General features: G+C 41.3%; 1 protein-coding gene across 1 annotated transcript in view; it reads right to left on the reverse strand.

Annotated features, from left to right (window-relative positions):
• Positions 1 to 18,077, reverse strand: part of PLCH2 (phospholipase C eta 2) — a 730,017-nt gene that overhangs the window by 659,977 nt on the left and 51,963 nt on the right. Inside the window, exon 2 of the mRNA XM_044281842.1 lies at positions 5,711 to 6,173. Within this exon, the coding sequence (XP_044137777.1) occupies positions 5,711 to 5,819 (109 nt within the window). The 5' untranslated portion in view covers positions 5,820 to 6,173. The remainder of the gene's footprint in view (positions 1 to 5,710; positions 6,174 to 18,077) is intronic.

Here is an 18,077-nt window from a genome sequence, read left to right on the forward strand (position 1 = left end):
ATGGACAGTGGACACGATGATAGAACCCTGTAGACGCCATTATAAGACTGGCCATAGTCATTAGATAGCTGTTAGCTGATCACTCCTTTAGCGGACAACATTTTCTCCCAACCACTCCATATTCATGTAATCTAGGCTCAGCCAAGAAAGCAAAAAAACGGAGAGAAAGCTACTGCCAGACACCTGTGACGCTCTCTTATCTCTCCGAGAACCAATGGATCAGGCATGTTAAAATCCAACTGCCCGATACGTCTAACATCCGGGATGAGTCAGAAGGCCTCTGCACAAATGACCTGATTAGTCAGTCCCACCAAATCTAGTGTGTAAGGCCAACTTAAGGGTCCCTTTACAGGGATAATTATCAGGCCAATTATCAGGCATAAGTGTTTGTATAAACGCTCGTTCCCGATAACTGGCTTGTGTAAAAGGTGGCGACCATCAACTGATGAATGAGCAAACCCTTGTTCATCAGGTGATTCTGCCTTCTTGCCGCCACCAAAAATCATTGTTTTAGTGCAGCAGATCAAACTGTCTAAACAGCAATCTAATGACCAAGAACGCTACAGCAATTGTTTGTCCCCATACAGTGGAGGTGATTGCTTTATGAAAATGCAGCTCTTATCTCCTCCGATGATCAGGCACTTATGGGGAACATTTAGTTTGTTGCCGATAATTGTGTAATACCTTATATCAGTTCGTATAAAAGGACCTTTAGTCACATGAAGACAAGTCCTTTCCAAATAGAAGCCAATGACCATGGGCCCAGCTTCACACACTATGACAAAGCGCTGAGCTTGCCAGAAAAGTTGCCATACATTTCCCTGGCTGTGGTCACCGCAGAGATTATATATAGTGTTCGCAAATATTTAGAATATATTGATATATATTCGTTAAAACTAATATTAGTTTTTTTTTATCATCTGAATCCATTAGTGACAGTAAATATAATGGGTTCAGATGAAAAAAACAAAAAAAAAAGAATATTCGTAATACGAATATAGTGCTATATTCTACATGTTCGACAATTCTACCAAGCCAACCCAATAGGAAAGTTTTCGATTAATGCGCATATTTAATTGCAGATTTTTCGCATAAGATAAACTATATTAAAGAATATTCTAATTCAGTACTGACTAAGATATTTTAGCCTTCTCACATTGGCCCACAAGCAAAAAGCAGGCCGGTAATGGACTATTACTTGTGGGCCAATGTGAGAAGGCAAAAATATCTTAGTCAGTACTGAATTAGAATTTTCTTCATTATTTAATATAGCTTATCTTATGGGAAAAATGCGCATGCGCACACGAATATTTCAATGACGATTTTTCGCAATAGAATAGCATTGTACGAATATAACGAAGTCTCGAATTAGCGAATATATCACGAATATTTAGCTAAATATTTGTAAAATATCACAAATTCGAATATGGTACCTGCCGCTCATCACTAATTATATAGCATATGCTTGTAATACATGGATGGCTCAAGTCTGCCACTGTTTAGGGGATATATAGACGACATTTCTGACCACCCCTCCATCCCTCTTGTTGTATGGTGGATGCTGGGTGGTGTTTTTCCTTTCAGAAGGTTTTTTTGGGGGCTTCTGCAATACTGAGATGCAGCTTTATGCTCATTTCAGCTCTAATACATTAACCAGCAAGGCCAAAATGATCAAACATGGGAAACGAATAGAGATCTGCAGTTTACTTTTAATTTAAATGACGTATAAAGCCCAACAGCACATAGAAATCATGTGCAAAGAAACGATTGAATGTTAGATGCTGCATGAAGTGGTATGTACTGACATTTACCTAATCCAGCAAAGTAATGAGAATGATAACATTGTGTCTGCAATTAACTGCTATGTCAGTTAATTGAAAAGCAAAACTGCAGCACATACCATATGAGTGATAAAGAAGAAGGTGTGATGGGGAAGTCATGTATGAATACGCTCACAATTATTACTTATGTCATTATTCGCATGTGTGATTTGCAGGTATTCATCTTTTCTATTGAGATATGATTATAAAAATAATAAAAATAATAATAATAATATATAATAATATTATTTGCATTGTACTCAATGAGCAAAGAGTAAAACAAGAAGTGAAACTTCTCAATACAGAAATGAACAGAGGGGAAGTCTTTAAAGAGGACCTGTCCCCTCTCCTGACATGTCTGTGTTAGTGACTACTTACATAGTTAATAACAACTCTGGAGCATCGATCCATATGACTCTATGATGTACCATTCCTTCATTACTCCTTCTAAAAACTATGTGTGAACTGCTAACAGTTTGCAATGAAGGTCCAAATGGGTGTTACCAGTTGGGGGGGTGTCCCTGCACAGTTTGACGTTATCCAATCAGTGCTGCTAGTGTCAGACTGTGCAGAGACACCCCCCCCCCCCCCACAACTGGTAACACCCATCTGGACCTTCTTTGCAAACTGCTAGTAGTTCATTCATAACTTCCAGCAGGAATAATAAAGTAATGACACATCATAGAGTCCTAGGAACAGATGCTCCAGAATTCTCATTACACAGGGGATGTAGTAGAAGGAGAAGGTACTGGTCCTCTTTAAGTACTGTGCCTGGAGTGGAGCTTATGCCTCTAATGGTAATATGCCCACAGGTTGCTGCTACATAATGACATACATCTTTAAGGGTATATCCCCCTTTGCAACCAACTGAATTGCTCCAATGCACCCAGAATAAAAAACAACTTTTCAAGTAGTCTTAAATAAAAAATATTTTTCCATATATATAGTAGTGGTTTGGAAAATCCCGCATCTTGTGGAACTAATTGACAAACCACTAGAAGATGTATCGAAGCATCATCCATCAAGCAGAGGGAGAGGTTAAAGGGGCACTCATCATGGTTGGTCCTCTTAGCTCTGTCCTCACCCAATGCGCTTAAGATCAGACATTTCCCAGTGCTAAACTATTGATGCAAACATTGGAGCTGATGGCAATCAGAAGAGTCCCGTGGGAAAGATGGTGGTTCCCAGGCTTTTCCACCAGTTCCCAAACACCACCCCACGGTCAATGCTGGGCCATCAACTGATTTCCTGGCAATCCAGAATAGGCACTATTTTGGTCCAGTGCCAGTTTACCAAGAATTTAAGACCTACGATTTCCAAATCCACAGGAGCTTTCTATATACAGTATATAGGTCAGACATTGGGCAGAACCCACTTTACACATACATACTAGTTAATTACTTTTGTGCATGAAGTATATTACACTTCTATTAAGTTTCCAAGCCATTGTTTGGATTCTTGACTACTTGGCTGAGATTTTCAATTACACATTCATGCAAACTCATTCGACTGCTGCAGTCACCCAGAATTAATATATTTTGCAATGAACAAGGGAAAGCGGCACTTAAAGTTCACCGAAGCTTGAAATGTCCTATTACATGCAGATTTAACCCAATTTTGCTTCAAATACACAACAGTACGCTGGAGATGACCACAATAAAGATATGTCAGTGAGAGGACAAGATTTAGTTGCGTGTTACATTATAAATCATATTTACAAAGCATGTACATGATAAACAGTAGCGATAATATATATATATATATATATATATATATATATACTGTATATAGAGTGATCATCTGATCATAAAACATTTCTATATCTGAACATTCAATATCATAACATACAAGGGTTTAAAGGAAACAAAAAGTTGTAGACACAACAGATCGCCTTACAATAAATCTCTGCCTTAGGCAGTCCATTGAGCAGATTACTTCCTGCCCCCTAAGCACCTTTAGATCCTGGTCAAGGAGATAAATGCTTCAAATTTGGTGACATCACCAACCCAGATACTGTGATGTCACTAGTCTCAGCACAATCTCAGTGTACCCACCCCAGGTACAAGGCAATACAGTTTTAAAATTACCAATATATAACCCAATAAGTGATTCCAGTTCCAGATACAAATGTAGTAAAAATTATTACTCTGTTAATTACCATAGTGCTTTGTAGCTACAGTACAAACCAATGCAGTGGGGTTGACCACAGCAAACACTCAAAATTAAACTCAAATCAACTGCTTTAGAAGATGAAATCCAATATCCTATTGACTACAGTTGACAAAGCCTTGGGTGTAAGAACCAGGGTAGCAAACATGGCAGCTGCTATGGGACCCAACAACTTTTTTCTTCTGCTGATCCAGCAACTTGCTCCATGTGTTCCTTCAAGCGTCCCTGAATGTCCGACCGGCGTACAAGCGCAGCCGCATAGCACGTCTCACTCTACTATAGAGTTGTGCCTAGCCTGCACAAGTATATTTGGTAAGGTGCAATTCTACCTACACCTCATCATCCTCCTTAAGGGTATCAAACCAGGCAGCACGTCTTTCACAGTAACATCACTGCATATATTATCCCTGCACTGTGACATCACTGTGCACATTATCTCACTATTGTGACATCACTGCATATATTATCCCTGCACTGTGACATCACTGTGCACATTATCTTACTATTGTGACATCACTGCATATATTGTGCCTGTTCCGTGACATCACTGTGCACATTATCTCACTATTGTGACATCACTGCATATATTGTGCCTCTACTGTGACATCACTGTGCACATTATCTCACTATTGTGACATCACTGCTTGTATTGTGCCTCTACTGTGACATCATCGTGTACATTATTCCAATATAGTGACATCACTGCGTGAATTGTGCCTGTACTATGACATCACTGTGCACTTTGTCCCAATATTGTTTCACTGTGTGTATTATCTCTGTACTATGCCTTTAACGTGCACATTATCCCTGTACAGTGACATCATTATCCACATTATCCCACTATTGTGACATCACTGTGTGTATTACCCCTGTACTGTAATTTCATTGTGAGAGTTATTCTTGTACTGTGACAATGCTGTATTATCCCTTTACTGTGATATCACTGTGCGCATTATCCCTGTAGTATAACATCACTTTGAGCATTATCCCTCTACTGTGACATCACTGTGGTATATAGCCCTGCATATTCTCCCACTTATGTGACATCATTATTCATGTATTGTAAAATCACTGTAGTCTCTCTGCATTGTGACATTACTGTGCTATTCCTGTACTGTGAAATCACTGTATACATTATTCCCGTCCATTAAAGGGGTTATCCAATCCTATAAAATGTCCCCCAATATGCCGGTCCCCTCACATTAAATATACTTACCTGGCTTCCCGCTCCCTGTGCTGCTCCCTAGAATCGCATCACCCGCGATGCTAGGGAGGCTCGTCCCCATCTGCCATTGGTTGTTCCCCCTTCCCCCGAAACCGGATGTTTTCATCCGCGCACGGGGAGAAGAAGCTGCGGCGGTGCGGGAACCAGGAGCGGCGCAGGGAGCCAGGTAAGTATATTAAATGTGAAGGGTCCGACATATGGGGGGGTATTTTATAGGATTGGATAACCCCTTTAAGGACACCAAAATATTCAGTGAATTTTCCATATTCTGAACTTGTTGCTGAAAGTGGTCATAATGCAGTATGGCCCCATTCCAAGGTTTGCTGTGGGCCCCATAGCACTTTATTACTACCCTCATCCACCCCCCCCCCCCCCCTCCCCGGACAAACCCCCTACTTTACTTTTTTATACATTTTTAAACATCTCACCGCAATGTAAAACCATTAAAAAACACAATTCATGATTCTAGAATTCTGGACAAATGTTGGTCACTTACCCACATCAACAATATTTTCAAACAGAAATATAAAGTTTGGATCATCTCCATTGACTGACAGAGGAGCTGACTTATTCTTGGACTTCACTTTTGGAGATGGTATTTCCATGGTGATTTAAAAACCTTTCCAATAATTTCTGGTTAAATCCGCCAGTATAATCCTTCAGTCTACTCCACCAGTAAAGTTTGTGCTAGTTTCCAGATGGTTCTTTACTAACAATCCAATGTTACGGAGACCAGATCTGTCCTCTGGGTTTTGTTTCTACAAGGGCTTGAGAAAAGTGGTGCTTGGAGAGTTTCTTCTCTCACATTCCAGTGTCAAAGGTGGCCATCATGAAGAAGTGCTCATCCCACCTACACATGCTGTGGTAGAAATGGAGAGAGGCGTGCCTGGGTCAATTGTTTACTACCTGTCTCCAGATGATTAGGGCTAGGCCAATTACTGTCTGTACTCCTCTTCACCCTGTCAAGGCAAAAGAACTCTTTTTATAACCTTACAGACAACAACAATAGAAAAAACACCAATTGACTCCGAACATTATTCATTCATACAGTAATTGAAGGGAAGATGTGATAAAATGCATCATACTTTAGTTTATCAGAATGTTACGCCACTTTGTATATCACCATGGAGCTAGTATCGTTTTTGTCTAAAACAGGCATCCTCAAACTGGGGCCCTCCAGCTGTTGCAAAACTACAACTCCCACAATGCTCTGCTGTAGGCTGATACTTGTAGGCTGTTCAGGCATGCTGGGAGTTGTAGTTTTGCAACAGCTGGAGGGCCGCAGTTTGAGGATGCCTGGTCTAAAACATGTGCCAAAAACTGTTGAAGACTGCGACAAACAAGGTGCAAAACAGAGTCTATAACTAAAAAAATTATCATTATTATTATTATTATTGGGGTAGTCCGCACTTTTACTATTGATGACATATTCTCAGGATAGGTCATCAATATCAGATTGGAGGGGGTCCAACACCCGGCACTTCCGCCGATCAGCTGTATGAGAAGGCGGCGTGCTCAGTGCGCACGTGCTGTCTCCCTTCTCTCTTCCTGTTTACCGCTGCTGATGGGTCATCAATAGCTGATCAGTCTAGACCCCCACCCGATTAGCTGTGAACACTGCAGCTTACTAAGTATAGTGCAGTACATTATATAGTGGCTGTGCTTGGTATTGCAACTCAGGCCTATTGACTTGAATGGACTGAGCTGCAAACAGGCCACGTGACCAATGAACATGACATCACTAACCTAGGAAGAGGCTGAAATGCTCAATGTCTGATCTGGGATCCACCATAATTTTTTATCGCGAATATCGGCACTTCGAGAATTCACGAAGATGTAGAATATAGTGCTATATATTCGTAATCGCGAATATTCTAGATTTTTTTTTCATCAGTAACCTCCCTTCTTGCTTGTGGGCCAATGAGAAGGCTGCAATATCTTTGTCAGAGCTTAGCAACATCCCTAGCAACCAATAGGAAAGTTGCCTCCCCCTCACTATATAAGAACCTCCCCAGCAGCCATTTTCTGTAGTTTTCTGCAGTTCTGAGAGAGAGAGAGCAGTGTCATTACTGTGCTCTGTGCTTTCATCTGGATCCTGTTCCTTATCCAATTACATTAGATAGTTAGTTAGCTCATATATATAATACAGATAGTTAGAGGGAGATAGTCAGTGTAGGTTAGATAGTGATACAGTGTAGCTGATGTTGTGTGATAGGAATTACTGTTTCTCTGCTGTCCATACATACATGCTACAGACACGGTGCTGTGATGTCACAACAATACTTAGTGCACCAATCAGTAATATCTACTCAGACCTGATAAAATGTGAAGTTGCATGTATGCGCATCATTAGTGCCAATCGCGAAAATAATGACTGGAGATCACGAATTCTCGAATTTTCTAATTTATTGCGAATATTAGGTGAAAAATGTGCGAAATATAGCGAAAACGAATATTGCCTATGCCGCTCATCACTATTTATAACTACTGTTAATCATCTTCTAAAAATTCGTCAGACATTTATCTAATACTAGCAGAAGGACCCGGCTTCGCTCGGGTATGTTTAATCTATTTCATTTAATGTTTGTGTGTCGTTAAAAGATATCATCACTATTCACTATAACAGTGACATCTACAGCACCCGCCCCCAAAACAGTGACCTCCACAGGCCCCCACCCCTTAACACTGACCCTCCCACAGTGCCCCATCCCTTAAAATTGGACCTCCACAGCAACCCACCCCCTTAACTTTGACCTTTACAGCAGCCTTTCCCTTTAACAGTGACTTGACAGTGACCTCCACAGGGGCCCGCCCTCTTAACAGTGTCCTTTACTGGATCAGGGGCGTGTCCTTTTGAACAGCCCATTCTAATGGTCCATTCACACGTCCGTTGTTTCTTTCCTGATCTGTTCCGTGTTTTGCGGAACAGATCTGGACCAGATCTGTACCCATTCATTTTCAATGGGTCCTGAAAAAAAATCAGACATTGAGCTGTCCGATTTTTTTCAGGACCCATTGAAAATGAATGGGTACAGATCTGGTCCAGATCTGTTCTGCAAAAAACGGAACAGATCAGGAAAGAAACAACAGACGTGTGAATGGAACCTAAGACAGCAGCACTGTACTGTCTGAGCGTGAGCTGCAGGGAGAAAGTCACCCTCCCTCCCATCTCTGCAGCTGACAGAAGTTGATTTTTACCTTCATTTTTTCAGTCCCCATTGGTTCAGGAGTGGTAGGGGACGCCTAACTGGGTCAGGGGCGTGGCTTAGTGGGGTATGGGGCAGGGTTTTAAGTCTTTGAGGGTGGACACACTGTGGCAGGGTGTGTGTCTGGGCTCCTTCCTGCAAGAGTGACGCCCCTCTGGGCACCTTACTGGCTCATTTGCATACCAAATAAACTGGATTTTCAGAGGATAAAAACATCTATTGCTGGAACAAAGGCACATCTTGAAATAAAGTACTAAGTGCTATTAGGCCATGGCTTTACTCCAATAGCAATTATCCCAGTGACAGATTTCCTTTAAAGCTCTCCTACAGCAGTGAAGATAAATGGCTGGATTGTTATGGAAACCTGGAGTAAAACTGTGTATGTGGAGGCTGGAGGACCTGCGAGCTTCTATTGGCTGATAAAGGTCATGTGACCAAGCTTCTATTGGCTAATTCATTTTTGGTAATATCTTGGGAACGGTACGTCTTAGAGAGCTGAGACCTGGTCTAAAACCTTGCCGGACACCTGATGTACCTGTGTGCCAAATTTCGTGATTGTAAATGCGATAGTGCGGATTCTTTTAGCGGCCATGCACACATACACTCAGCTTTATATATTAGATGTATGAGCATCTTACAATATTGCAAAGATTATTGTCAAATGCTGACATTGTTCCTAGTATAATTTTTTATGACTTATAACAGCTACATCCAAAATCCTGCCTTGTCTAGGAACTGCTATAAAGCGAAATCAACCTTTCCCTCCACTAAATCACATACAGTGACTAGCGTGGAAGAACATGGCACCTTCATATATGAACCCTCCTACAGATCTTTTCTGACAAGACCTCCCAGTAACTTCCGATCAGAAGGTATTCTACAAAAATATGAAGTTATTGAAGTTCTTAACTAAATCTTAATCCTGAGTGGAGATGAGGGAACTGATTTGCTCATCTCAAGTTACGAGAGCAGACCTCACAAATTTTAGCTAACGGAGGCACATCGAGTCCCTAGCGGTTTGCATTCCGGACTTGCGGGCACTAAATGTGCTGTCATATTTTACCTCTGTGAAGTACCATTCTCTCTTAGTAGTAGTGATGAATACATTTTTTTAAATTCGATTGTGGTCCAATTGGCCGCCCAATTTCATTTGAGTACTGATAAATTCAAGCCAAACTAAAAGTTCCCCAATTGCCTGGAAAAGTCTCTCTCTCTCCCTGTTCTCCTGAATTCAACCACATATTTGTTACAATCAGAACGTTTTGCAAAATTCAGGTCAAATTTCTGAATTTTAGAATCGATTCACTCATCTCTACTTAGATGCAATGGTTCTAGGGGAGAATATACCTATGTACAGTAATACAGAATGTGATGGAGCAATCCACCTCTGTGTACCTCCATAAGAAATCATGGTATATGGAGGTAAATAATGAGCCTATAGGCAGCTGTGTGCTTGGTATAACAGTTACAGCTAGAGTGCCCCTATAACAGGGCCCAAATACCCTTACAATACATCTTCTTTTGGTATAAGTATTAGGCATGTAATGAAGTGAACTCTCTGAAGCAAGAAAGCATCTTTATCTTTCCTCATCAATTTAATTTAATTGTGTGAGGATATTATTGTGACTAAAAGCAGCATGTCTGCAAGATCCTAACGTGCAATTACATTTTATTAGGAGGAGGGTTCCCTCCATCTTCGCTGGACAGGATTGGTTTAGTCAAATCAGGAGTGATAATGTTCTTGTTAAATTTGAAGGCCTTTATTTCTGCCGGGTTAATTATATGTTATGCCGCAAAAAGTCCTGTCAGCATATTTCACAAGAAGTACAAGCTGTAACTGTGCAAAGTTTACTTGTCAAATACATAGAACTCATGAAGTAAGACATTCATGATGTTCGAGGCCTTTTGTGTGGTAGACACAAAGGCCTTTTTTTAGGTACAATGACTTACAAGGGGTATTCTGGTTGTACAGCTATCCACAGCAAAAGGGATAGCTGCTAGACTGGTGGAGGTTCTACCGAAGGGACCTTCACCCTTCATGAGAACGGGGACCCTGTGCCCCTCAAATGAGTGGGGCAGCAGGTTGAGAATGCGCACTGCCGTCCCATTCATCTCTACGGTAGTTCCGGAGACTGAGTACAGCTCTTGGCTATTTTCAGAGACGAAAGGAGTGGCAGTGCGCATGCCTAACCTGCCGCTCCGTTCATTTTGAGGAGCTCCAAGGGGTATGGGATCAAGTGGTAGGACTCCCACCAATATAATAGTTATCTCTACACCCCCCAAAAGGAAGCATGCACACTGCCTCTACATTCACCTTCATGTGAAATAAATTGACATTACCACAATAAACCGTTAAAATGAAATCCTTGACTTGAAAAGCCTATCCCAACTTGTAGAAGCATCCCAAGTCTGGCCCCGTCATTAGATCCTTGCGTTTCTCTTGCCTCCAGCACAGGAGACAGCCCATTATCACCTTTCCAGCAAATCTGTCTTTACAAACTGACAACAAAATAATAAAAAGAGCTTATAAATACAAACCTTCCTACCATGAATCCTACACTGACAGACAATATCATTGGTAGCAACAGCTTATAATCCACCTCATAATCGCCGCTGAAAGATGAATAAGTAATCGGAGCTTGGATGAAGCTTCAGGATATATTAAGTGATTGATTCAATATCCCTCCCTTAAAGGGGTTTCTGAGATATTTCAACTGATGACCTATCCTCTGGATCAGCCTTCTCGCAGCTTTCCTAGGCCATGTGACGTCACGTTCATCGGTGGATGCTGCTCTAACGGACGTGGACTAGCCATGTATAACATGGTCGGTCATTCATTTCAAGGTACGACAGAATGAAACTTGCTCTGGTAATAATAACTGATGATCAGAGGAGAGGAGGGGGTTCAGGGGTTCCAAGAGCTAGACCCACAACAATCAGACGATCAACATCTCTGTATAGAAGAGGTTAAAGTCACGAGGCAACCCCTTTAAGTCAAGCAAGATGCCAAAATTTAGAATTAGATTAAATGGATCTCCTGGTACTTTAATATTAATGACTTATCCTTATAATAGGTCATCAATATCAGGTCTCAACTCTGTTGATCCTTTTTAGAGGAGCTGCTGTGTGCCGGAACGGCTCCCATACATCGTACAATGACCATACCTGGTTACTGCACCACAGCTCTCGTTCACATTCAAACCCTGCTTATCTGATATTGATGACCTATCAATATTAAAGTCATGGAAAATCTCTTTAATATGAAGCGAGTAATTACAATGTGGGTACACCTCTGCAGAATGTGTTGTAGCTGCATATAAAAAAAATATACATATGTGTGTGAAATTCATATTCAGCCTTCTGAATAGGTGATAAATGTGCTGGAGAGAACTTTTCACTTGCTCCACATATTTCATTCCAAGGGAAGGAAGTCAACGCAAGTCTTTGCTTGTCCTAAAACACATCACCTAACCAAACAAAGCAAACGTTCTTGTGCGATTCTGCAAGTACCAAGCAATGACGTACATACAGAAATCATCCAGCACAATGAAAGTTTCCGTGATGAAGAAATCAAGCAGTTTGTGATCTATTGAAAAGGTATGCAGGATGCACACAGTTACACAAAGACATTGTTGACTACTTTCTTACAGTCTTGTATGTGATACTTAAGCTACTTTCATATCTCCAGTTTTAATTCAGGCACGCTCTTCCAGCAGAGAACAGCCTGCCTGAATTTTCCAGATCCGGAGCCGCCAGATGCAGACAGAATGTCCGCTGACGCTATTAAGTATAATGGGGTCCGGCAGAGATCCGTACGCATTCCGGGAGGCAAGTGTCTTTACAGAGGAAGATGTTCTAAGTTTGCTGTCTAAAGTGAAGACAAATAAGTCACAGGGGCCTGATGAGATACACCCAAAATTATTAAAAGAGCTTAGTGGTGAGCTGGCAAAACCGTTAACAGATTTATTTAACCAATCATTAGTAACAGGAGTCGTCCCGGAAGATTGGAAATTGGCAAATGTCGTGCCCATTCACAAGAAAGGTAGTAGGGAGGAATCGAGCAACTATAGACCAGTGAGTCTGTCATCAATAGTAGGCAAATTAATGGAAACCCTATTAAAGGATAGGATTGTGGAACATCTAAAATCCCATGGATTGCAAGATGAAAAACAGCATGGGTTTACTTCAGGGAGATCATGTCAAACAAATCTTATAGATTTTTTTGACTGGGTGACTAAAATAATAGACGGTGGAGGTGCAGTAGACATCGCATATCTAGATTTTAGTAAGGCTTTTGATACTGTCCCACATAGAAGACTTATCAATAAACTGCAGTCATTGAGCATGGACTCCCATATTGTTGAGTGGATTAGGCAGTGGCTGAGTGACAGACAACAGAGGGTTGTAGTCAATGGAGAACATTCAAAACAAGGTCATGTTACCAGTGGGATTCCACAGGGATCTGTACTGGGACCAATTTTGTTTAATATCTTCATAAGTGATATTGCAAAAGGCCTCGATGGTAAGGTTTGTCTTTTTGCTGATGACACAAAGATATGTAACAGGGTTGATGTTCCTGGAGGGAAACGCCAAATGGAAAAGGATTTAGGAAAACTAGAAGAATGGTCAGAACTCTGGCAACTGAAATTTAATGTGGATAAGTGCAAGATAATGCACCTGGGGCGTAAAAACCCAAGGGCAGAATATAGAATATTTGACACAGTCCTGACATCAGTATCTGAGGAAAGGGATTTAGGAGTAATTATTTCAGAAGACTTAAAGGTGGGAAGACAATGTAATAGAGCAGCACGAAATGCCAGCAGAATGCTTGGATGTATAGGGAGAGGTATAAGCAGTAGAAAGAGTGAAGTGCTTATGCCGCTGTACAGAACACTGGTAAGACCTCACTTGGAGTATTGTGCGCAGTACTGGAGGCCATATCTCCAGAAGGATATAGATACTCTAGAGAGAGTTCAGAGAAGAGCTACTAAACTGGTCCATGGATTGCAGGATAAAACTTACCAGGAAAGGTTAAAATACCTTAATATGTATAGCTTGGAAGAAAGAAGAGACCGAGGGGATATGATAGAAACTTTTAAATACATAAAGGGAATCAACTCGGTAAAGGAGGAGAGCATATTTAAAAGAAGAAAAACTACCACAAGAGGACACAGTTTTAAATTAGAGGGGCAAAGGTTTAAAAGTAATATAAGGAAGTATTACTTTACTGAGAGAGTAGTGGATGCATGGAATAGCCTTCCTGCAGAAGTGGTAGCTGCAAATACAGTGGAGGAGTTTAAGCATGCATGGGATAGGCATAAGGCCATCCTTCATATAAGATAGGGCCAGGGACTATTCATAGGATTCAGTATATTGGGCAGACTAGATGGGCCAAATGGTTCTTATCTGCCCACACATTCTATGTTTCTATGAACCAGCCGGACACAAACTGCTGCATACTGTGGTCTGTGTCCGTCTGCCGGAACAGCCATGCTGGAGTTTTACACTGGAGGTGGCAAAGCAGCCTTAACGAGGTTTGTGGCAACTGCTCTATTTTATTAGCATTAATAGGTTGAAGTACACTTTTTTTTTTACCAGGCTTTGTTGGTGGCCTAGGACATACCTCCCAAGTGTCCCACTTTTAGAAGGACAGTCCCTCTTTTTGACCCAAATCCTTCTGTCCCTTTTACTCCTTAAATGTCCCTCTTTTTGATCTGGGAAATAAATGTGCATTAATAAATTTACTAAATTGTTCTTCTTCATAGGTTCTACCTGTATATTAGACCTCAACTTTATTATTTGGTGAAATTTGGACCTTAAAATATCTATAATCACATGATTTATATGCTAATATTTAAATAATATAATATATTCTTTTAATAAAATAAAAAAAAAACTGTCCCAGGGGCTGCACACGATGTTAAAAAATAAAAGAACTTCTACGCGACTCACAGATCCCCAACTGCTGCAGTTCTGACAGCGCAAGGTCCTCAGTGCACCTCTCTTCCTGCAAATTTCTTGACATGGCTGTCAGTGGCAGTCAGTTAGTGGCTGCAGCCATGATCCACCTGAGCCAGTGACTGGATCTTTCACAAAATGAGCTGCAAGCGTCCCTCTGACCATCCAAAAGTTGGGTGGTATGGCCTAAGGTATGGTGGCTAAAGCCAAACTTAAGCATTCATTCCATTCACTAGTATTGATATGAAACACTACTGTATATCATTTAAGTCCCCTTCCAGGACCAAAAGACTGTTGGTAACAGCGGTCAATTTCAGGTATTAGAGCCTGTAAAAGGTGCTACGAGGGTGATGGATTTCACTTTGCGGAAATGAATGCAGACCAGTGCAGTGGTACAGACTTTACTTATGAGTTTCACACAACAGTAGCACAGTAACAGCTGAAGTTCATCCTATGTGGTGCTATGCACATGAATTTTCCAGCACATAACCTGAACAGTATTTAAGTTGCAGCAGTTTTAACACTTGGACCTCATGTCAGTGTTGCGTTGACACACAGTGCTAAATTCTACGTTCACTCATACTGTCATAATTCAACTTTCAACTTCAACTTGGAACATACAACAAACAATACATTTTTCTGCTCAGGAGGAGAAAAGCCACTTTAAACCCACCTGGCTCCATTCACAAAAGTCCTACTTCAACCTATCTTTCCTACCACACTCATCTGTCCTAGGACATTCCAGGACCAAGCTATCCAGTCAACATAGGTCTTAGGGGCAGCCAACCTCCAGCTATAGACTACACATTAGTCCCTCCTAGTCACAATTGCAGCCTCCCTCAGGTATAATGGTAGAAACACCCAAGTGGTCTTGACTATCTCCTATGCTGACATCTATCACGTTTCTCTAACAGTCCCAGCAAACTCCCCAGAACTGACTCCTTCCAAGGCTGACAAATGTTCTTAGCCACACCTTTTCAATGACAATGTTACAAGCTGTCCCTTCAATAGTCTAAGGCTATGCCAACTTCAGTATGCTACAGTGTTTTCTTCCCCTTAACATTGTCCTGGGACTTACAAAGTGGCACTTGTCCTGGTCTCTCCAAAGCATGCAGGGTGACCCAGCACACTGCAGGTCCACAGGCCTCTGTAACTACCTTCTGTACCGCCAGCCAGCCGAAACTCATAATGAACAAGTCCCCTCTGACCTCCAGCCCACTGATACTATTGTAATGGACAATCCACTCTAGCCTACAATTGCCGCCCCCTTAATGAACAAATCCTCTCTGGCCTTCCGCTCACAAGCACTCATTTTATGGACAGACTCCAGACATAACAAATCCCACAGGTAAACATCAGGATAACATGACACCACATGCCGACCATATGCACTCCACCGCCACTCCAATATCAACAGGTAATATTACAGTATAAGCACATACATATTGGATTATATATATATATATATATATATATAAAGTTGGAGCACAATACAGCTCAACGTATTATACACATGGAGACAGCAAAACGACAAGTTCTAAGAGGATATACATGCATATTTGTACTTAAGGTGGATGTATGAGGTTTATCCTCCTTACAAGCCCATGTGCTGCACCATGATGGGAGCCCCATTTTTATTTCACTACGCTGGCCCCTCTTCTTTGTAGGCTTTTGGTGCAGATTGATCACAAAAATACTCCATATCCAAATAGTAAAACTTTTTGCCACCTTTGTAGCAAAGCCAGTTAATTAAAGGAAATCTATCATCAGAAAATGACCTATTATGTAAATCACATTTTTATGTGTAACATATTTTTAAAGAGTTTTTGATGTTATTTTTAATTTTCCATGTCAATATCTATAAGTCCTGCAGTTTTCGCACTGGCCACTAAGCATAATAATAGGCGCCACTTCTTGGTCTGTACAGATCACTTTACTGCAGTTATCTCCTTATCGGTCATTCTAATCCTGCCTGTAAGGATATCACCTCTGTGATTGTCACATCTTATCTATTCCTTCCTTGTACAATGACCTCTGCACAGGTCACACAGCATGCCTAGAGAACTCTCCCGTACAAGTCACTGAGGTCCTGACCATTGTGTCTATGGCCCACGGGGCTGCTGCAAAGCAAATTTCTTAATGCTTTCTAAATGCTGTTAAAAACAGCTCAGGCGGCAAGATGGCCGCCCCCATAATTATGCTCCGGAAATAGAATTAAAAAATCTGCAATCAGAAAATTAAAAGAGGTAAAAAAAAAAAAAGGAATATGTGTCACTATCTGGTCTTAACTGGTACAAAAAAATTTTGGTGAGACATTTCCTTTAACACAGTCTGGAAGCAGTGTTTGCCCAGTCATTTACTTTGATCTCTAGAAAACATAATGGTTGATTGTATAACTCATTAGTGCCCTTTCATACCCGTCTTCAGCAATGGAATTCAGCAGGTAAACCTAGCAGAGGCCCAGATAATGTCTCCGGGACAAGATGACAGCTTTAGACATTTAATATTTTATCCTCCTTCCGTGCCTTCCCAACACATCAAACAGCTGTCTAATCCAATCCAGGGGTGATCCTAGAAACATCCTCTCTTCATTAATTATTCAAGATCGTGTTTATGGCTGCCCATTAAAATTTACTGTGGGGCCAAAAAAGTTCCCAGATAAATATGAACAAAGTTGCTTTGTGATAGTTTAGAGACAAAATGCAGAATAAGTAGTAACAAACTGTCATCTTTAATTGGGTCAAACGATATTACAAGGCAAATGCTCCGTGATAGTCTGTCCAATGATGATTTATGGAGGCGTGGAAGATACTGCAAAAATACTGAGTTACTGCATACTATAAGACCAGCTACAGCTCAGACTGCTGCTGTGTTACTCCAAATGTTGATAGTGCTGATCTTCAGCGGCGTCGCAACGTGAGAGACATTTCTGCTATAAATATATAGGTCCTGTTACACCACGCTTCTGTGCTGGGGGAACACTGTACTGAATGGCCCTGATTTATCAAGACCAACGAGTGCTACGCCGGTCTTCATAAGATCTGCACTGCCAAGGGAGGCATGTCATTGATGATGAGGCACAGACACAGGCACCAGAATGAAATCTACAGCAGCTCAAAGTTTCCTTAGATTATTTACAGCAGTTTCTGGTGTAAATAATGACGAATGTGCTGGGGCTAATGGCCCAACCAACACCCCACCCTGTTTTCATAAACTGTCAAGGGCAGTGTAAGGATGGCACTTTCAACTAAAAAAGGTTGCAATGGCATTTAAAAAGTAACAAAACCAGCAAAAAAAGTTTAGAGGAGAATGATACATTTCCCCCAATGTTTTCAAAAAGATTTGTTTATGTGCAAACTTGGAAAACAGGTTTACAATGTTGATCACTGTGTCTGTGTGTACAGAGAATCCTGATGGATCTGTAGCAGAGGATGGGAGTGGGAGTGGTAGTGGCTCTGGCTCTCACAGTCAATCAAAGTCAGTTTCTTCCCCTTTGCTCCCTAGGGTTGTGCAGTGAAAGAAGGGTGCACCCTTTCTTCCCCCGGGGCACACCCTGCTGCTGGGGTTCCTGTGGGATGGTAGTTGGGGTGCCTGTAGTGTTAGGTGTTTGGATGGGTGCAAAGCAGGACATGCAGATTGCAATGGCTGGCGTATGGTGCAGGAGTCAGTAACCAGGTCCGTTGTAGCACAATAAATGTC

The sequence above is a fragment of the Bufo gargarizans genome, chromosome 2 (assembly GCF_014858855.1).
Source record: "Bufo gargarizans isolate SCDJY-AF-19 chromosome 2, ASM1485885v1, whole genome shotgun sequence".
NCBI classification, from domain to species: Eukaryota; Metazoa; Chordata; class Amphibia; order Anura; family Bufonidae; genus Bufo; species Bufo gargarizans.